Below are 22,012 nucleotides of genomic sequence, written 5' to 3'. Positions count from 1 at the left end.
CAGAGAAGATAATCTCTCATTCGTCCCTGATGAACGTCTTACTTCAGACTCCTTCTTTTCTTCAGATTTAATGCCCATGTTGATGCCCCCAGACCTCATTGGAGGAGTAGGCAAAGGATATGCCCCTCTAAGATTTGCAACTGAACGTCCCAGAGAATTTCCTTCACTCTTCTTAACTTCCTTCCCAGTCACTTCATCAGCTGTCTCCAGCACCTCCTCCTGCAACAAAGCAACAGCCAAAGCAGACTCGAGGTCTCGGGGTCTCTGAAGTAAAACAACATTACGAATTTTCCTATATAATCCCTCAGTGAAACGGTGTGTCAGATAATGCATATTCACTACTGGATCATACACAAGCAACTTATTCATGAGTTCATCAAACTGTTCGTAATACTCCCACACTGTTCCCGACTGTCTAATTCCATCCATCTGCCGAATCAGCAGTTCATGTTGATCCCTATCAAACTTATCAGATAGCGCAGCACAGAAATCCTCCCAGTTAGGAAATCGAACATGAGCTTTAGTGGATCTCAACCAAGACGCAGCCCTCCCAGAAAAGTAGATGATAGCCACACGCACCCACAACCCCGGATACGTGTTATTCACATCGAAATAATGCTCACACTTCATCCTCCAATCCTGTGGGTCGGTACCATCGAATTTGGGAAAATCTAACTTAGGCACTCTATGGCTATAATGGCGTTCCTCAACCTCTCCATCCATTTCCCCAAACCCCGAACCAAAATTTTCACAGGAATGCAAAGGCACAGGAGAAACATTGAACGTACCCTTGCCCGGAGTTGGGATCAGAGTGGTAACCACTCTAGATGCCCTCCTCCGGTGATGTAGTGGAACGCCGTGGCCATCGGCCAATTTGCTCCCGCCTTCCGCCGCGCCAAAGTGAGACGATGGTGGCGGAGTCGGCAACAACGGCACCTTCCTTTCCTCGCCCGTCAACGGGACCCGAGGGGAAAGCGCCGCTGATGGAGCTTGCTTCTCCTTGCTGGCGGCATCATGCTGCTGTCGAAGTTCGTCGACCTCAGCGCGCAAGTCCTTGATCGCGGCTTCAACTTGGGGTCGCCATCCACTAACCCCTTCGTCCAACTTCGCCACCGCCACCTGCATCTCCGCCTGCTTGTTGTTCAACGCCACCAGCGACTCCTGGATGTCGCCGAGCAACTTGCCGAAATCGAGATTCTGCTTCTCCATTGCCTCAACCTGCGATTGCAAACGAGAAGTGTACCTTGGTTTCTCCAGGATCGCTGCTCTGATACCAAATGTCACGGCACTTGTGGAATTCACGCCGAGACGAAGACGAATCCGTGGGAAATCGAAGAGGAATTTGTGAATTGAGAAGAGGAATTGAGGAAGAACAGAGAAAGAACAGAAGAAGCAGTAGAACAGAGAGAGAGAGATTTGAATTGAATTGAGGATTTTGTTGTTTCTACAATGTTCGATTCCTTTTCTCTCTACTCTGCCGATCTTATATAGCGATGTGCCAAAAGATCTCGCTCCCTCTCTGGCAGTGGCCCGGTCGACAGCTACCGGGTCCACTCATTCGACACGTACTTGCTCGTGGGCCGCCGATCTCGCATGGATCGCCTGGGTTGGGCTTCATCATGTATTGTCGCTGATGCTATGGGCGCTGGCATGACATTTTCCAATACCCATCAAACCCTAATTATTAAAAGTACATACTTGTCTGAATATATTTCTTACGCTGAACAGTTATTTATGATGGAGAAGAGGTTGACATCATAAAAAAAATATATTTATCATACTGATGTTCAGTTTGAACCAGTATATTTGTGGAAATGATTTCTGTAACTTAGCAGGAGAATTGCCAATTAATTAATTACAAGAGAGAAGAGTTGGCATTCAGATAGAGAAATAAAATAAAAATGAAATTTCTTTGGCTTGTCTTAAGCTGCCAATGCTTCTGCTAATATGTAGGTCCACATTCCGTCTTTGGATTTGGCGATCGAAGAACAACGTTGAAGCTAGACATCTCGATGGCAGAAATCTTTTGTGTTTATCTTTTTCTTTCCAAAAGTCCGAAGTTCAGCATACCAAAGGTTGAAAAAACTCTTTGGTTTGAAAAAACAATGCCCCCCTACGTACTATCCAGTCCAGATCGTTGTCAAAATGATCAGAAATGGACATGTTATAATTCCTGATACTTCCTAACCCTAAGCGCGATTCGTGAGGTAGCAGTAGTGCTGGGCTTCTGGCCATCGGGTTATGAGAGAGTTCCATCCATTGCTTCTTAATTTGATTATATGTGGTACGAGATGGTACAGAAGCACACTATGGAAGCACATGCAAGACCATATATATGCTGAGTTTAATTCTATCAAGAATTATGTGAACCAAACAAGGCATTAGATATTTGTCCTCTGGTGTATGTGGAGGAGAGTCAAATCATACAAAACTGACATATTCACTCCAAGTTGATAGTACGAGGACACAATTAAAAAAAATTGACAACTATTTTCTATTATAATATATACATAGATATATTGACAGGGCATCCATGAGGTGTTGCTATCAACAAGGAATAGATGGGTCAGGGTACACACTACTACATACAATCTTATTGGTGTTGGATAGTAATGGCCCATAGGTGCTAGATCTTCCAACCGCCCCCCTCCCCTCCCCATTAGGTGGCATTGATGTGGAGAAGGGGAGGAAGTTCTCCTCCGTGCTCGGCAATCATCGGAAGGCGCCCACTCCATCGGTGAGCCCCTTTGGTCATTTATTGCGTAGTCGGAAGATGTTGTCCTCACACCGTACTCGTTTTACTTAGGCATCGGATGCGTCTCCCCCGCCTCCGTGACGGCAGAGGCTGGTGACACTTGGTGAGAAGTAAGTGGACAAATTTGAGGTCCTTCACTTGATCGAATTCTGGCAGCTTGTCTTGATAGCCATTATGGCAATTTTTTGCAAGGCGGCGCGGGCGAAAGCGGCGCAAGATGGGTCCGGAGGGAACTCCAGTGCGTCTCCTGCAGTGGCCTCGACAGATGTCATAGTCATGCCCAGGAGCCGTGAGGCGACGCCCAGCGGCCCTGCAGGCGATCTTGTGCCTGCTCGAGGCCCGCCTGCTGACGTCCTCACCTGGGAGGAGCTCCAAGTCGAGATGGGGCGCATCCTCCAGGCCGGCGCTCGCGGCATAGGTCGCGAGATTGCGGAGGCGAGGGCGGCGGCGGCGTCGTCGGCGAATGAACGTGCCAACAAGCTGGCGCGTGACCTGGCAGAGGTTCGCGAGGACCTCAAGAAGATGAGGGAGCTGGTGGCCGGCAACGAGCGACAAGGGCAGGGGCTCGAGTAGCGCATGTCGGAGCTCGAGAACAACCTGTCGGAGATCCGTGGTTCGCTGCGGGTTACCTACACAGGCCTACACCAGCTCGCCGGGGAGTGCGGTGTCACGAGCACCATCCTGGCGAATCCCGACGAGTTCTCGCTGACGACTTCGCTCGCGAAACTGGCGACGGCGATGGAGGCGATTCGCTCCAAGCATGCGGCCAGGATCGGGGAGGAGACGTCTAACGGGATCTACACCGGGGCGTGCCACTTCCTCGCGTGCGTAAGGTTGTCGCACCCTGAACTCGATTTCCAGAGGATCTTGGATCAGGGGGCAGCTAACAACGCGCGTAAGGACGTGATGGAAGAAGTCAGTGATCTAGGAGAGTCTGTTCTCCCACTTTTTGAAGAGTAGGACTTCAGTTCGGCTGTACTCCTTAATCAATTATGCTTTGTAAAACTTTTGTCGGTTCCAACTGCCTTTGTGTGTGCAGTCATCACCTTAGTTTTCTTTAGCATTTTGATTCCGGGTACTTTGTTGTTGTTTGTACAGATGTAGATGTCGAGGATGTCCAGCAGCGCGGGCAGCCTGAGTTGCCTGTAATCGTTCCGGCACTTGCGCTCGAGCCATATGTGCCGCAGGACGACGTGGACCAGAATCTGCCCGTGGAAATGGGCATGGCGACGCCTTCCTTAGGTTGGTTCTTTTTGTTTCCATCCCCTTTGCTCTTCTGTCTGGATTGGCTTAATTTGCTGTGTTCTCGAAAGAGGAGAACAGCTTAACTTAGTCGTTTCCATGCCGAGCAGACCTTGAGAGTGCGCTTGCCGATCGTGATCGTCGCATCTAGTACTGGAGGACGAAGTTTGAGGTCGCCGAACTCGAGAGGACTATGCTGGAAGTCAAGAAGCATCGGGCCGTGGAAGCACTCCGAGGTCGCGAGGTGTGGTTCAACTCGTACCTCAGGAGTTGTTGCAAAACCATGGCCATAGTCTGCAAGGAACTCCGAGTACCTCGCGGTGATCCCGAGGAGTCAGCGGCCGGATACATCTCGTGGCTGAATGGGGCTTGCGCTCAGCTCGAAGGCATCGGCAAGCGTATCGACGAGGCCTAAAGCAGGAGTGCCGTCGATCGAGCCGGTATGTCGGAGGGCACGTGCTGGCCTGTATACGAGATCGTCGTCCGCAACTGCACCTCGAGTTCATCCGCGAAGGGTTTTCTCGTTCTCGGAGGACTCCCGCAGAGATAGACAACCTAGCGAAGTCGATGGCGCCGCTGGCGGAGAAAGTCTTCCAGTCGATGGATTGGCATTGGCCTTCCTGGTAGTCTTTATATATCTGTGACAAATATCTTAGGAAAAAGTGTAATATATTTTGGAATTTTTTGCGGATTGTAAGAAGTACTTGTGAAATAGAAAGGAAATCTATCTAACTAAGCTTTCTTACTCTGGATGCTGTGTGTACGAGTGTCTTCTCACTTTGTGACTTCGATCAGTCACTTGAGTCATACACTCTCCCTAGCCCCCAGCCTTGTCATCGGAGAATTCTTCTTGGAAGATATGGCTCTTGGACCTTTGACCTGCCTTGGTTGAACAAGCACTGATCCTAGCCCCCAGCCGTGAAGTTGGAAAACCCGATTTCCGATTACACGGCTTGGTTAATATGCACGGCGAGAACTCTTACACGACCAGATCTTACATGGTCTTTCGTCTCTACAGGATCCGACAAGGCCTTATCGGCTCTGGGCGTCCCAAGCCGAAGTTCCCTTAGGTTCCTTGGAGGCCTTGTCAAGATGGCGTAAAGGGACATGAGGATAGGTTTCAACGCTAGGTGTCATCGGGTTAAGGGATCATCGGGAAGGAACACTTTGATTGTAATCTTTTCCTGAAAAAAGGCTTTATTGAAGCTGTAAGATGTCTTACAAGAATGGATGCTATTGATTTATACATAGAATTTACGTAATTGATCAATGTTCCAAGAATTTGCCAACTCGCGACCATCGCCGTCTGCAATCTTGAATACGCCTGGCCGTAGGGCTTGCGTGATCGTGTACGGTCCTTCCCATTTGGGTGAGAGCTTGTTTCGCCCTGCTTGGCTTTGAACCTGTCGGAGGATGTAGTCGTCGATCGAAAGCGTACGTGCTCGGATGCGCTTCTTGTGGTATCGACGAAGGGCCTGTTGGTAGCTAGCTGCTCTGACGACAACTCGTTCTTGATGTTCCTCGAGTAGGTTCACATCGTCATTTCGCTGTTCCTCCTGATCCTCGTCGGAGTACTTCTGTACTCGTGTACTCTGATATCGTAGCTCGGTGGGGAGCATGGCCTCTGAGCCGTACACGAGGAAGAAATGTGTCTCCTTATTGGACGTTGTCGATGTGATGCGCACGTCCCAAAGTACAGAAGGGAGTTCTTCGACCCACTTCTTGTCATGTGACATGAGTCTGTCGTAGACACGGGTCTTGATTCCTTGTAGTACTATGCCGTTTGCCCTCTCGACCTGTCCATTGCTCTGAGGGTGAGAGACCGAAGCGAAGCAGATCTTGACTCCCAGTCCAATGCAGTAATCCTGGAAGTCGGCACTGATGAACTGGGTGCCGTTGTCCGTTATGATGCGGTGAGGCAATCCATATCTGCAAAATATCCCTTTAATGAATTTGATGGCGTTGTCGGCCTTGATTTCCCCTGTGAGTGTTGCTTCGATCCATTTGGTGAACTTGTCGATCGCCACGAACAGGAATTTGTAGCCACCCTGTCCTCGTGGGAATGGTCCGAGTATGTCGAGCCCCCAGCACGAGAACGGCCAAGTGAGAGGGATGGTTTGCAGTGCTTGGGCTGGTAGCTTTGTGTGTTTGCTATGAAACTGACAAGCTTCACACCATTGTACCATGTTACAAGCGTCTTTGAGGGTAGTTGGCTAGAAAAATCCTTGTCGAAAGGCTTTTCTGACCAATGTACGACCGGCGGCATGTGATCCACAGATCCCTTCGTGCATGTCGACGAGGAGGTGTTTGCCGTCGTCGGACGAGACGCATTTGAGAAGTACCCTGTTTGGCGCCTTCTTGTATAGATCATTGCCGATCATACAGTAGATTTTGGCCTAGCGGGTTATTTTCTCGGCTTCTACATCGTCGTCGGGCAACTCATCGCTACTTATGAATTTAACGAGTGGGATCCGCCAGTCGTCTGTGGTCTCGATGTCGGCAACGGCGCGTTCTACCTATGTAGCCCCCGAGCTGATGTCGGAGGCGACTGTGTTATTTTCGTCGTTTGACTCTTTCACCGATGGCTTTGTCAGGACGTCCAGAAAGGTGCTAGGTTCTAGTGGCTCCCGTCTGGACGCACGCCGCGCCAGATCGTCTGGTTCGATATTGTCCTTGCGGTATACATGTCGGACCTCGATTCCATCAAATCTTTTTTCCAGCTTCCTGACCTCCGCGAGGTACTTGGATAACTCTGGGCTAGAGCACTTGTAGTCTTTGTGCACCTGGTTGATCGGTGGGAGTCAACTCGCTTCATGGGATTCCCATCGCGTCCAAGGTGCTGGCGAAGAGGAGGTTGATGGAGCTGCCGCCATCTATGAGAACTCGCGCGACTTTGATATTCCGAATAGTAGGCTCGACCACGATCGGATATCGTCCTGGGATGACAGCAGCCTTAGGATGGTCCTCATCTGAGAACTCAATCTTCTGTTCGGACCACTTCATCTTTTGTGCAGCCCCCTGCCATGTCGAACAATCTTCACGCTCCACTTTCTTGTATTCTCGCTTTGAGGAGTACACCGTGGAACCTCCGAACATGTGCGAGACATGCAGATCGGAATCTGGGTGTGCCGAGTCCGAGTCCTGAGTGGTTGCCTCAGCGGCCTTCTCGACTACACGTACTCGCTTGCCCTTCTCTAATGCCAGTTGCTTTTCCAACGACTTTTGGAAGACTAGGCAATCCTTCAGAGAATGTCTGTCTGACTTGTGTATAGGGCACCATATTCTCTTCGTGACGTTGCCTTGTGTGTCTGGGTGCTTGGGAGGGCGCTCGTATTCTGACGCGAGGACTTCCGCTTGAGCTTTCCTTTTCCCACTCTTGCTACTTTTCTTCTTGCTTGATTCAGGTGTGTCCTTGGCTGGTTTCTTCTCTCCCCCCGTTTTCGGCTTGTCGTTCTTGCGTCTCAGTGCGTCGTCTGCGTGAATGCATCGATCGACGATCTCGAACAATCTTCGAGTAGTTGTGATCCACCTTGTTGCCAACTCCTGGGTAGTATAGTGATCTCTGACACCGGTTTTGAAAGCGCGAATCACAGAGGCGTCGGTGATTTCAGGGATTGTATTTCTGCACTCATTAAAGCGCCGAACATAGTCCCTCAAAGATTCGCCTGGATTCTATGTCAACGCGTGTAGATCGTCTTCGATCGAGTGGCGCTTGTAAGTTCCTTGGAAGTTAGCGACGAACTGCTGCCACAGATATGCCCACGAAGAAATCGAGTAGGGCGGGAGGTGCATCAGCCATGAACGCGCAGAACCCTTCAATGCCGTCGGCAAATAATTTGCCAACGCGTTGTCGTCTGCTCCGGCAGCGTAGAGTACCGTGGAGTAGACCTGTAGGAATTCTTCTGGGTCGGTACTCCCATCGTATTTCTCTATTGCTCCCAGTCGGAATCTCTCAGGCCGTCGGACATCACGTAGCGAACGGTTGAAAGCTCTACACCTGGCGCTGGGGGCGGCGGGTTGTCGGCGATCGTATGTCCTTCGCGGATGTCTCTCTGATGATGAGGATGAAGAGGATGATGACGACGACGATGGGTCACTCGGCTTCGGTGTACGATTCCGAGGATGACGCCCGGGTTCTCGGGAATCCTCTCGTCGTACACCATTGTTGTTCCGGCGCCGATCTCCGTCATCGTCATCGTCATGGCGGCGTCCGGGACCAGTATCGCCCGGCATCCGCTGTTCGCGATCATCGCGTTCATGGTGGTTGTGGCGGTTATCATGGTCTCGGTTCTCGCTCGGGTGTCCTCCTCGCTCTTCGTTCTCTCGACGTCGTGAAGAGAGACGATGTCGGGAACGATTCTCGTTGTCTTGCGCGCGTCGTGCTTCTCGGCGGCCATTTAAATGGTCACGGAGATCGCTGGTGCCGTGGTGTGGAGGGGTGGCTTGTCGGGGTGAGGCCTGCTGTTCTAGTGGTGCGCCATTTGCACCGCCAGCTGGCGGTTGTTCTGGGTGTGCCGCGGCAGCGGCCTCCTCAAATGCGTTGTTGAGGTTGGTTACTGATTCCCGTAGTCGTTCTGTCTACCGTGCGAGATCATCGTTCAGAACGGGATCATAAGGGGTTTCCCTCAGTATTGCGTTGATGGCCCCAATATGCTGGGCCGGTGTAACCACTTGATTCTCTGCTTCCGCATCGGCGCGCGCAGACGCGCTGGTCCCTTCAATAGCAAACACATCGCGTGGTGTGCTTGTCAACGATGAACCCTGGTCCTTGAGCGAGTGTAGGACTGATGGCTCGTGGGGATCAATGTCGATCACCCCAACGAATCGGTCTGAGATGACCATCGTTCCTCATTCCTTGTTCACATCTCTAGGAGAGATTCGTGGCGTTGAGAAGAATCTTGCAGCTTGAGAGGTCGTGATTCTTTGTCTTATGAATAGAACCATAGACATCACGACTCGGCGAAGTGCGCTGAATTCCACGCTCTTTGCAGGCGCGGATCTCAGCTTGTGCGTTGAGAAAAACCAAGCAAGCTTGCAAGGTGTGTTTTCTGGTTTTGTGAATAGGACACCATGACCTTGTCACCTCGGAAGTTGTCCTTATCGGCTTGTGACACTCATCGGAAGGACAAGATTTGACCGCACCAGGATCCTCCTCGGGCTTGGATGTCGTCGACGTTCCATTCTCCACTTCTGCGGGAGGATCCTTCGACATGGAGTCGTCCGGGGTTGTAGCCACGGCGTTCTCGCTTCCGGTCATTGATGGACCAGTCGAGATCGGCACCGTGGTATAAACCGGGAAGACGACACTGTCGACGGGGGAAACCCGCAGACCGGATATAGAGGGTATTGGGGTACGCTGGTACGAGTATCTACGTAGTACGACATCAAGCAAACAAAAAACAGTGATTATACTAGTTCAGGCCCATTGGTAGGTAATAGCTCTAATCCAGTTGATATGGGATTATATGATGGAAGTCATAGATTACAAAGGGCACAGTGGAACTCGATGATACCGACGAGATCGTAGTCGAGTTGTTCCGACTAGATCACCAGCGACTTGGCTCCTGTAGGCTCCGGCTTCGTAGGCTGTGGTGGTTGTCCTGGCTATGAGATTCGATGCCTTAGGTCCTCCCGGGGGTCCCTTTTATACCGCAGGTCAGGTGGTTTCTAAGTAGGATTCGGAGACATCGGACCCTACACGATACAGTGACGACCCAGTCCTATCCGGGTAGGAATCTTTCCATCTGTGGACTCCGTGATGAATTTCCTTAGCGTATACATAGAACGTCCGTATACGCGCAGATATACCATATCGATGTATAGCGTATATTCAAGGATAGAGGGTATACCTTATCCGTAACCCTTACAACCGGGACTAAAGATACATATTGATGTAACCAACTGGGACTAAAGATTTTTTTCCTTTGTTTTCTTTTCTCATGTTCAGTATTTCCAAATCATTATAAAACTAACAAATCACAATCGCATCACAAATCACAAATAACAAATAGCAAATCATAGATACTTCACATATCACATATCTCCCATTATCATTCACAAATCACAGATCGAACAAATCATAGATCACACAAATCACAGATCGCACAAATCACAGATGGCACAAATCACAGCCATTCACATCACATTAAAAAGGAAATAAAGAAAAAAAATTCCCATGCCGGGCGGCCCGAGGCGCCGCCTGCCGCCGCCGGGGGAGGCCATTCGCGTCTCCGCCGCCTACCGCCGTGGGCCCTCCGCGCGGGCAACCGCTGCCGCCGGGCCTCCGCGCCGGCCGCCCCTTTCTGCCGCCAGGAAGACAGAGGAGAGGGGAAGGGGAGGAGGAGAAGGAGGAAGAGGAGAAGAAGTGAGGAGAAGAAGTGGATGGGAAGAAGCTAAGGATAAGACAGAGGAGGAGGGAGACACAGATCGACGCGCGAAGAGATAAAAGATCGCGTGGCTTGGGGTAAATTTTAGTCCCAGTTGGTATAAACAACCGGGACTAAAGATAGATCTTTAGTCCCGGTTGTTTATATCAACCGTGACTAAAAATAATTGGGGCCTGACACGCCCTGACAACTTGTTTAACCGGGACTAAAAATGATCTTTAGTCCCGGTTGGTGTGTTACCAACTGGGACTAAAGATCAAAAAGTACCCTTTAACTTTTAAACCGGGACTAAAGATGATTTTTATTCCCGATTTTTATTGGAACCGGGACTATTGTAGAATTTGGCCGACCGACCAAAGATGGTTTCTCCACCAGTGTATAACTCATATACTTTAGCACATTTACACCGATTTTTTTAATAAGATGAATCATCGAACATAATATGAAAATCAACGACATCATCTATTTTTAAAAAATATGTGGTAGAGATAAAATGGACGTGGCCTCTGGGCAATTTTATGGGTTATCAAATTATAAACAGGATGATTTCGTCCAATGTGTACGCCCCTATTCCGTCTGTGGTTTTTTGGAAGAAAAACGCTGAAGCATGTAACGTAAAAAAAGAAATAATATTCCATTTAATTAACTTTTTTCCATCCGAAGTTCGCCAGTTGTAAGAAATGATAATTTCTCGTACATGCTGCTGCAGATTCTGGTCAAAATTGCCTCAAAATTCCAGCCCAATAGTGAGAATTAGACATAATGAAATTCCCAATGCTTCCCAATTCTAAGCATGACTTGTGAGGTGAGAATAGTGCAGGGGTTGTGGCCATCTGGGTTCTGGGCGTGACCTATCCATTGCTCCGTCAGTTATATATATGGTCTGAGCTGGTACAGAAGCACATGCAAGAGCATGTACTGCAAGTGACAACTACTGTATGAAACATCAAACTGCAGCCTAGTTAACTATGCTACCACCTGCAGCACAAGCCAAAATAAACCACTGTACAAGATTTCAGAGTATACATGTTCGAGTCATGTATAGAAATGCACATTCACATCTTACCCAGAGCTATTTCATTCATAATTAAATCGCTCTATGGAGATCTCCATTACTTAATTGACCTCTCTAAACTCTGCTACCTTAAGCTAAAACTAACAGAGATATCATTCCATCTATTACAAATAATCTTCCTAGCTAGACTCATAAACAGGGTGGATTTGCTGACATGTCTTATCTCTGTTGAGAACTTTTGTATATATCTGGTACCAGCTACCCTATGCCACCCTGATCTCCATGTCAAGGATATTTCACCTTCTGTCTTCCCCTCCGTTCTTTGTTAGGAAAAGAAAAGCATGCGCACTGACAACAATATGGAAAATTGTTCGTTCGCTATGCTGTTCGGAAGCGTAAGCTCGTGTGCCACCAGGTTCGTTGGCTTTGTAAAAATGTCAATCCTACCTCTTCTTTTGGTATAACTCTATCAAAAATACCAAATTTCCCTGTTTCAACATTGATTCTCTATCATTTTTGGGTCTTTCTCAGCATACCATTATTTAGTAAAATTGGTAATCATGTGGTTATATTTAGTTTATTGTTACCAAATATTGGTAATGCCTATGAAATCTTGGTCAAATTATATTGAGTCAATCCTACCAAATCTTGATAATGTTGTCAATTTATCAAAATTTTGGTATTGCCAAATTTTAAAAATGTTTATTTTGACACCAATCCGAAGTTAACTGTCCCTAACTTTGGCTAGGCATAACTAGCATAACCACATGTTGAGGTCCAGCAGGTGCCGCCACTCCCATCATTGCCTGGCAGCACCCACTCTGCTGCGGCATCTACATCCAGCTCGACCATCCACTCAATTTTTTCATTCATAGTATAACATGAATTACACAACGGTCATTTTGCATTATTTCATAGCGATTGTTTTGTTTGAACAAAATGAACAAGGTTACCTCAAATTATGATTTAAATTGGAGACCTAAAAGTTTCACATGTTTCGGTCGACAATTGCTCAAGATGGATTTTTCGACTGGAATGAGCTCGAGCTCGGCCACGTTAGGGATGGCGAGCAGAGTCTAGATGCAAGTGGTAGTAGAGTAGGTGTAGCATTGGCCAGCCAACTGCATTGGTGCGGTCCACATGGCAGCGGTTGCTGGCTGGAGTTTGGACGTGGAAAAGGGTTGGGTGCGAAGAAGAGAGGTTAAAGAGGGGCAAATTTCGGTATTTTCGATAGAGTTGTGACAAAACAGAGTGGTACCCACTGAAGTATCAAATGGGAAAGCTAACAATGTGCATTGCAAAACCGAGCAATTTTCCTGCTATCAAATGGCAGGTGTATCTCAGGAGGTAGTGATCAACGACGACAGCAATCTCAAAAATTAAGATGCTAGCTGCTTCACGGAGTTGAATGTAGAGAACCAATTTGAAGGCGTCTCACACAGGTTGATTTGTCAACGAGATGGTAGAGAATTTGTTGCGCATGCATGTCCTCGCTGGCAGATGAGATGGCTGAGAATTTCTCAAAGAGCTTGACTGGTTTCTGGCGAAGGAAACACAAAATTCTTCAATTATATCCAAGATTTTGTCAGCCAAACGTTGCATTAGATATTTGTGACCATGTTTTACCAGGAGTGGCAATTTCCCCGATCAGGTGTTGGGCAGTTCACCCTGTAGGGCCGGAGTCGGAGGTGGGGACAAGGTTATAGACCCATGGGTTCACTGGATATGGTTACCACTTAAAATATACTCCAATTACAAGTCTCATTCGCTGGAGGCAATTCCACATCAATATATAAACTAATCCTAGTCCCCATAAGCCAACCTAAGTCAGCCACAGCCCTACGGTGATCTCTCAACACACGCACGTGTTTGGATACGCGTAGGCTACGACAGCATAAATCAAAGTTTTCTATCGCGTAAATCAGGAACCATGCAAGCATTAGATCATAGATCATTACCAGTCGACACGCTGAGCAGCGGAAGAAAGTGCTAAGAAGTCGAAGGAACCCTCGCGATGTAGCGCGCGTCGATGTAGAGGAAGTAGTCGATCGCACCAGCTCGACCTTCTCCTCCTCGTGCGTTCTCCATGTCGTACACACACGCTGATCAGCACCGCAAAGCAGCAGCGCCTCTACCGGTATCCACACATATAGGGACAGAACACTACGCGCAGAAATGCTAGCACCCGCGTGCGGCTAGGGTTTTGCTCGGGAAGGAGAGTGGCGGCTAGGGTTTCTCACGTGATACAATACCTCTGCCTGTCACACCCCTCACGAATATATAGGATCCATGACTCGGGCCTCCAAGGCCCGTAGGACTCCTATTCGGATCCCTATCTGAATTAAGCTCATATTGGATCTCCATCCAATCCCCTTATTCCGGCCCGTTAAGCGTGTGACCCTGTAGGTTCATGCACACTCGGCTGTAACCCGAAAACACCTTTTCGTTCCACGTGTCAACAGCAGCCCCTAGCAGAACCTCTAGTGTATACTTGTATGAACCCCTTTGCCTCACGATATCGATTAAACTCAAGGCTAGATATGTGCTATCCTCTAATAGCTCAATCATTCACTCGAACTTGTGATAGATTTATAACTTGTGATTGACTCCTCAATCACCTTTGGCATGGCCATGCACTTCTATAATCTATAACATCATAGGGCCTAGAGATATCTCTCCATAGGAGGGACAAATCCCATCATCATTATTCATATCCCACTACATGTTTCTAGCATACCCGAAAACTACTTTTATAACTACCCAATTACGCAGTAGCGTTTATCATGTTGGGAACCATGATAATCTTAGGTCTAAGGATTCAACACCAACGCTAAATGTGATCACTGATGACACAACACATGCATATAGCTCTTGCAATGTCTCATGTTGGGTCTATCCAACAACATGTTCCCCAACATGTGTCCACATTATTAATTTTGTATCTCGATACTATAATCCATGAGACATGATCATCAATTAATACATGTGCTGATCATTTAAACATATTTGTTCCACATATGATATTTGATCAGGGATCCTTTAAAAATAGTAACGTACAACATAAAGAGTCTCATGAAAGAATCACATATTCGTTAACCAATAATGAGTTATCTATTTCAAGCAAACAATCTCGGATAAATATGTAAACATAGTATGTGATACAATCATCTCTATGATTGCCTCTAGGGCATATCACCAACAGCACTTGGTCGGGTTACGGAGTCCTAGAAGGGCAAAAGCTAGGGACTGGTTGAACCCCGTTCTTCACTCAGGGGTCTGAGCCGGGTGAACATGCAACGGAGTGAGAGGGCGCGGTTCATTTCCTATCCGCACTGTGCTGTTGCTAACCCTAGAGTTTACAAACTTGTTTTTTTTCTTGGTGTATGTGGAGCCAAGACAAATACTGCAATAAAGACATACTAGAATTCCTAAAGCTTCCCACTCCTAAATGGCGGTGAGAAATCTGAGGTGACTACAGTTCATGATATGGCCTCTCGTCTTGGGAGCTTTACATATTTTTTGCTTGCTGCAGCAAAGACGGAAGCAGACTGCCTTTTTATAGTTATGTATGTCTCATCTCTTCATTTATAATTATTATAAGTGAAACATCTTATTAATGACAAAATATAATTTACATGTAAAGCTTTTATATGCGTGTCCTTTATTGATTTTGAAAAAATGCGGGAAAACAAACTACATCAAAGAAAACCTGAAATCAACTCTAAAATTATGTTTCAAAATTCGAATTTTTACTTATCCTTATAACCTGAAGGCTAAGTGAAGAAAACCTGAAATCATCTCTAAATTTTTTTAAAACTCAAATTTTCACTTATCCTTATAAAGGCAGAAGGCTAAACGTTGCGAGCCGCATATGAAAGCTACACTGTACAGACTTCACTGTTGCAACTTTAAGCTAAGACAAAAGATGAAATAAAACCACTGCAAGGACTTGCCATTAGTAAAGTCTTGAAGGGAAAACCCTTGGGTGGGAGCTGATTATCTTTGATACGAATGGCAACGATAACTAGCTCGTCTTACTTGAGATGCCCACAATGTTCACAATCATATGCTCCATATGCCTGAATGTTTGATAGTTGAAATAAAAATTGTTCATTGTTATAAGGAGATGTGTCACATTGGTCATACGAGCAATCCTATAAAATGAATCATTTCCATAACAAATATTTAGCATATCTTCCTCCAAAATACAGACCAAGGATAATCATTAGCCTTTGGAAAACTTGTTTTCTCGCTTTTCACTAGAAGTCTAGAAACTTTTATACACCAAAATGTCTACGAATGGAATTCTGTGCAACAAATTTAGATTTGCAAACAGACCTTTGCTGCTCCACACATGCCATGCGTACATGAAAAACGGGTGATGCAAGTACCTCAGTTATCAAAAAAAACCAAACCATCCAGGATGCAATAGTTGATATATTGTTAGAATGAATCATAACGAACGGACTAACTCATAGGCCCTTGGAGAGTAGAACTGCTCGTTCTACAGAAATTTGTATTCAAATTTTAATTTATAAAATTTATTCGGAATTTACCGGTTTTCCATCGGATTCCGTGAAATTCCGAATTCCGCTAGTGCCCAAAACAGAAGGGCCTATCAGAATCGTAAACCCTGTTTGACACTCTAATAATGATAGGACAATCCGGCCCTGTACAGAAAAAATAAAACCTATGGAAAGAGAAAATAAAACTTATAGATAGAGTACTTTGCACACTACTTATAAACTAGAGCTAGAAGATGATCAACAAGATATAAGCATGCACAAATAGATCACCAAATTACTCAATATGACAGCATCAATGCAAAGTATAGAGAGCAAGAGAGGAGGCACTGATTTATAGCGCTAAATATGAAATTTGTAGTTAATGACATTTTTATTTGATGTTATTTAGAACGCCAAATATGTATGTAGAGGTGAAGTCAAAAGAATAGCATACATGGCAAAGTAATGAAGTATTTCATAGATAAGATGTCAAGGAGACCACGCATGGAGTAAACATATTATGGTCCAAATCCTATATAGCTGCTTGCATACATTTCTCGCATGACTTGTGATTATCAGAAACAAACTAACACTAGAATTCATTTTGACAGGTATTTCGTTAAGAGAGATGTCTGTGAAAATGTGATTGTCACATGCGGTTCCTTCTAAATGCATAAGGAAATTGTTGATTAATTTTTACAGGCCTAGGTCACAGGTGGTTTATTAAAGACTTGTATAAATTGGTAATCATCAGTCTACAAAATTAGTTTTTAGTAATGTATTTGGCTTGGTGCGACAATATTTGGGATAGTATTAAAAAAACCATTGCTGCTATCATAGTAATTTGCCATATGTTCCATGCATGACGCGGTTGCTTCTGTTGTTTGATCAACAAAATGAAGTAAATACACTTTTCAGACCGAGTCCAGTAACATTAATTAGTGTGTGTGTGTAATATATATATATATATATATATATATATATATATATATATATATATATATATATATATATATATATATATATGCCTCAGTACGCGTTGGGATAATTCAAAGCCGGAGATGGTTAATGGTTCTCCCACATATATAACATTGTGGTATTTGAAATGGGAATTTTTGCATGTCAAAGTACTCGCAGACAGTTTCACGTGAGAAAGCCATTTTTCAAATGAAAATGTATAAGAGTGGTCATATATAACCGTCAATTACAGGTCCTTTGCGTCACAAATTTCAGAAAATAAAAAAAGCTTAAGTGAATATAAAAAAAGCTTAAGTGAATATAAAAAAAGCTTTAAAAGTTTAACACATACCTGCAAAATAAAAAAAATGGAACTGGAAATAAGGCAAAAGTAAGAATTACGATATCGATTCCAATTAAGTTTAATACATGCCTTGATGTTAATTCATGGTCATGATTAGAAGCTGATAGCCTCAGCTGGCTAGAACAACTAGTTTGATCACGCTCGCGTCTCTAGGTTTTAGCAGATCGTCATCTTTCTTCATATTCTTACATAGGGATCTCGGCTTCCACTCCTGCCTCATAGCGATGATACTGATCCAGATGGAGCAGTCGATATGCCCTATTTCTTTCTAGGTGGCACATTTTGAAGAGTGCTACTAAGGCCATTCCAGCTCTGTCCTTTGCATCACTACAACTCGCAATAATCCTCTGCTAAATTACATTTCTGCTTCCTGCATGGCGAGCAGATGTTCCTGATGCCTACCAAACCAATGAGAATAATATAACCTTGCATATATAACACACACGCACATGATGTAAAGCATAGCTACCATTTTCTATTCAGTAATTCAGACAAGCCTGACCAAATGGTGGCAAACTGGGTGGCATATTCAAGTTTTCTGGGACAGCAGAGCTACCTGTTTTCTATTGAATTGGAAGAAAAAAATATTGGTACTGTAACATTAGAAGTATTGTCTCAATATTTTAATTTGTTCAACCTAGCTAGACAGAACGCTGGAACTCACCTGCAGTACGATGTGGTGGACTGGTGGTATATATACTGGTATAAGGCTTTGATATGCTAGACGTGTATCAGATGTTGGTATTTGGCACTGCAATCGACTACACTATCGGTATATATATGCACCAATGTAGTCACGCTCACACCTATTCATTGTCATGATATTTCGTGTTGTGTACTCACTCTGTCCATAAATATAAGATATTTTTAAAATTTTTAAGAGATTACGGATAAAAAAAACATGATGGCCCTAATGAATGAGATATAGTGGAGGAGTGGGAGGGGGATTGAGAGATATGATTTGATGAAAACTACATAAGAGCTGGTTGGAAAGGACTACATAGCTGTCTATCGACAGATTTTTGGAGTCCATATATCACGTTTTTTTTTAACCCTTGGATAAGATCTGCTCACTAGTAACTGCCACGGTAACTATCTAATGGGCCTCAATCTGATGGACCAACCCACAATACTGGGCTGCCAAAAAATTCATAACAGGCTTATAATTAGAATTTGTTTACTTATGTTGTAGTTACAAATATAATAGTATAACTATATTGTAATTATACTATAACTACATTGTAACTATAATATTTTATTACGTACCCAACATGGTTAGCTTGCTCGGTTGGTGGGGACTATATATATAGACACACACACAAAGATTTTATTTACTTTAATAGTACGAATGTAACTACAATGTAACTAGTAAGTAATTACAATATAACTAGTATGTTTATAGGGGTGAGTGTGCATGTGTTGTGAATGTCTACATTGTACTGTATAATTCTTAAAAAAAAATTAGACTGCAATTTGCGCGTAAAACTCATGTAAACAAAAGAGACAAGTAACTCAGTGGGAAAGATGCATGGGGGAACGAACCGTCTAGAAGCAAAGGCCTGCGAAAATAAATGATTTTTGCAGGCGGCCCAATGGCCTGCCTGACGGTAGATTCACCCGCCTGCGAAAAACATCACAGCAAATAAAAAAAAAAGGCACCGCCGCCGGCCTCCCCTCTGGCCGATGGCTCTCCTCCTCCGTCCGCTGGCCTCCCCAACAGCTGGCGGCGACATCGTTGAGGCCGTCGTCGTGCGTCGCTGCCTCTCTTCCTCTGTCCGGGCTTACCACACGCGGCGCCGTCGTCGCCATCGTCATCGGTGCGACGAAGGGAGAGCGAGGAGGTGAGCCGCCGCCTCTCCTCCTCGTCGCCACCAGCTCCCCTCCCCTCCCCGAGACCAGCCAGCGGCGGATCCACGCGCCCGGGCCAAGCCAATGGCAGATCCATAGGCGTCGCCATCATCGTCGTCGTCATCGCGCATCACGGCCGGTGGCGGAGGAGCGAGGTGGCGCGGTGGAAGCGTCGAGGAGGGGAGCCCGGCTGCAGAGGCGGTGGCAGAGACAGCGGAGGCGGTGGTGGAGAAGGAGGAGGCGGCGAGGAGGGAGGGCCCGCGACGCGGCGAGAAGGGGAGGCTGTGGCCGTGGCGGCGAGGTGGGGCGGCGGCACTCGCGGCGAAGAGGGGAGGCGGTGGTGGAGAAAGGTGGAGGCTAGAGCGCGGAGCAGCTCTGCTGGTAGAGAGAGAGAGAGGAGGAGAAGGAAATGAGTGGAGGAGATAAGGATAAGGATGGTGGAGGAGATGGTAAGAACGAGGACTTAGATATTTTTTTGTTGGCATTATTTTTGCAGGCAGACCACGTAAAATTCTGCTTGCAAAAATCATATTTTTTTCAGGCGGACCACTTACGAGGACTTGATTGGTCCGCCTAGAAAAAAGTATTTTTACAGGCGGACAACAAGCTCCCTGGTTTATATTTTCGTAGGCGGCCATTTAGCTCCGAGGGTCATATCCGTCTGGGGAAAAAAACCCTCCACGTCTACGAAAATGCTTTATCTATAAGTATATGTCAAAAAATTTATAGCAAATACCTTTCGTGTTACATTTCATTTTTGTTGACTGGATTATCCTTCCTTGTACGAAAAGAGCAGTTTCCATGAAGGATCGATCCTAGCTGTTACAAAGTTTCATTTTTGGTGAAAGCAATTTCCTAGCCATCACGAGAAAACGTGGAACAGTAGCCAAAAATCCATTTTCTAGTAGTTGTTGGCTAGCTTGCTCTGTCTAGCTATGTTGTAAACAATGCAGCAGCTAGCTAGTGCTACCCTAATCAACCTTGTTATAGCCTCCGCAAGCTAAACCAACAAATACTGCTTAGTATCTCTAGGATTCCCAATGCCTCCCAATGCAAAACCGAATGTGTTGGATGACCGGTACTGGTGTAGGAGAGGATGACCATGACTGCAAGGAATTTTATTGAACGGAGACCTGAGGTTTTCTTGATGGAGTTCCTGCAAATTCATTTTATATATATCTTGCACAATATTTATGGTTGCAGGTCTATGAAAAGATCGATACAAAGCCATAGAATTATGTCTAAGGTTTGTGTTCTTTACTCCTAGTTCCCAACCTCTCTCCCTCGTATTCCGTGTGTATATTTTTCAAACTGCTAAACGGTGTACTTTTTTTAACAAGTTTCTATACGAAGGTTGCTTAAAAAAATCATAATGATCCATTTTAAAAAAAATAGCAAATACATAATTAATCACGCGCTAATAGACCGCGCCGTTTTCTGTGCGGAGGAGGTTTTTTCCCAACCACCCACAACAAACACAGCCTACGTGCTACGAACAAAGTTGGTGCCGGAAGGGTATAGGTTGATAAATTAATATGGTTTTGGTACTAGTTTGATACGTACAAAGTAATAACTACCACTGTCTGATAGGATTCTGTCACTACCATAGAAAATAGCATCAGTGTCGGTTCGTAACTGAGATTAGGGATCAGTGCAAGAAATAAACATATACATAACACTAATTCACGGTACTACTCAAAGGACGTATGATCCATCCAGAGGCAAAGACAGTAAAAGGTTGCATTTATATTTAGCATTTGGTACAGACAACTGCAGATTGCTAGAGAAATATGGTTATGATAATTAATATAGTAAACTACACACTATTCTTTTGACAGTTCAAGGAGGCCAGACTGACTTATATTCATTATTAATAAACTAGGAAGAAGGTAGCCCGCGTATTCGCGCCGGCATGCATCGTATACTAAATTTGAGATAAGTATAAGAGCAAAATATTAAACAAAGAACTTCTGTCGCGATTTGTTCGTAAATTTTTTTCATTGGCATTAATTGCTTAATAAGTTTCTAAATTAGTTTTATATTATATCATACTTAAGTAATATCTATAAGCAATTATTTATAGTCTTCTTTACAATTTGAAAATAAGGTAGACTTTTTATTTTAGAAAACGTGTCAATGAAAGTAAAGTAAGGTGTTTTTTTTAATTGCATATCTATTGTAATAGTTCATTAAAGGATGAATTGAGTGGGACATGAGTCTCCACTAAATATATGGGTTTATATAGCCTAATACGATTGATGTAGTTTGTGAGGCGACCCATCTATGAACATTTCATGTAGGGTGGGTGAGAGGCTCCATGCAACCTAACTTAAATATGATAATGATAAAATACAATTGTGCAGTAATATTTTGGAGATGTCATGTACCATGAATACATGCTTAACTTATATATAAGATTGATCTAACAGCTATAACTAATAGTTCACCGGTTTAAAAGGCATAGAAGTATTCCAACAATGTAACTTAAAAATTATGGTTGTTTTAATATCCAACGTTATTGTAAAGTGAGCGGATCAATTGGTTAGGTTTCTTGTGGTGGAACTTGCCCACCTGGTTCAAGTCCTATACTTGATACGGGTGCTCATATTTACAACTAATTATTCTTTCAGTGGTAGGTGACGTACCCGTCGACAGCGATATGCTTATGGTGACATCGTATCTCAAAATGTTTCAGTGGTAGGTGACGTACCCATCGACATCGAGACGCCCATGGTAACATCGTATCTCAAAATGTGTCGAATCAGCCTTTTGGTGATACTCAAGGGGTAGGGTATGCGCGTGCTGTGTTTCTAGAAAAATCCAATATTATTGTTTGTTTCTGTTTTAGTTTAATAGCTAAGAAATAGCGAGGAGACAAAAAAAACTTATTTGTTTTTTTCATAAAAAAAGTAATGATTTTTTAATAATGTAGTTCACTTG

The 22,012-nt window shown here is 45.0% G+C and overlaps 2 protein-coding genes and 1 long non-coding RNA gene across 3 annotated transcripts; all 3 read right to left on the bottom strand.

Moving 5' to 3' along the window:
- Positions 1 to 5,238: 5,238 nt before the first annotated feature.
- On the bottom strand, positions 5,239 to 5,733 carry LOC136356192 (uncharacterized). The gene has a single exon (XM_066309780.1). The coding sequence runs from the start codon at positions 5,731 to 5,733 to the stop codon at positions 5,239 to 5,241; it is 495 nt and encodes a 164-aa protein (XP_066165877.1).
- Positions 5,734 to 6,808: 1,075 nt separating this feature from the next.
- Positions 6,809 to 8,839, bottom strand: LOC136356191 (uncharacterized). The gene is made up of 2 exons (XM_066309779.1): positions 8,580 to 8,839; positions 6,809 to 7,619 (listed from the first exon to the last, which is right to left on the bottom strand). The coding sequence occupies exons 1-2, from the start codon at positions 8,837 to 8,839 to the stop codon at positions 6,809 to 6,811; spliced, it is 1,071 nt and encodes a 356-aa protein (XP_066165876.1).
- Positions 8,840 to 17,241: 8,402 nt separating this feature from the next.
- Positions 17,242 to 19,496, bottom strand: LOC136356275 (uncharacterized). The gene is made up of 2 exons (XR_010740974.1): positions 18,767 to 19,496; positions 17,242 to 17,622 (listed from the first exon to the last, which is right to left on the bottom strand). It is a non-coding gene; the product is annotated as an uncharacterized lncRNA (long non-coding RNA).
- Between the last annotated feature and the right edge of the window lie 2,516 nt (positions 19,497 to 22,012).

Source organism: Oryza sativa, chromosome 4 (genome assembly GCF_034140825.1).
Source record: "Oryza sativa Japonica Group chromosome 4, ASM3414082v1".
NCBI lineage: Eukaryota > Viridiplantae > Streptophyta > Magnoliopsida > Poales > Poaceae > Oryza > Oryza sativa.
This window is presented reverse-complemented; position numbering and strand designations above follow the sequence as displayed.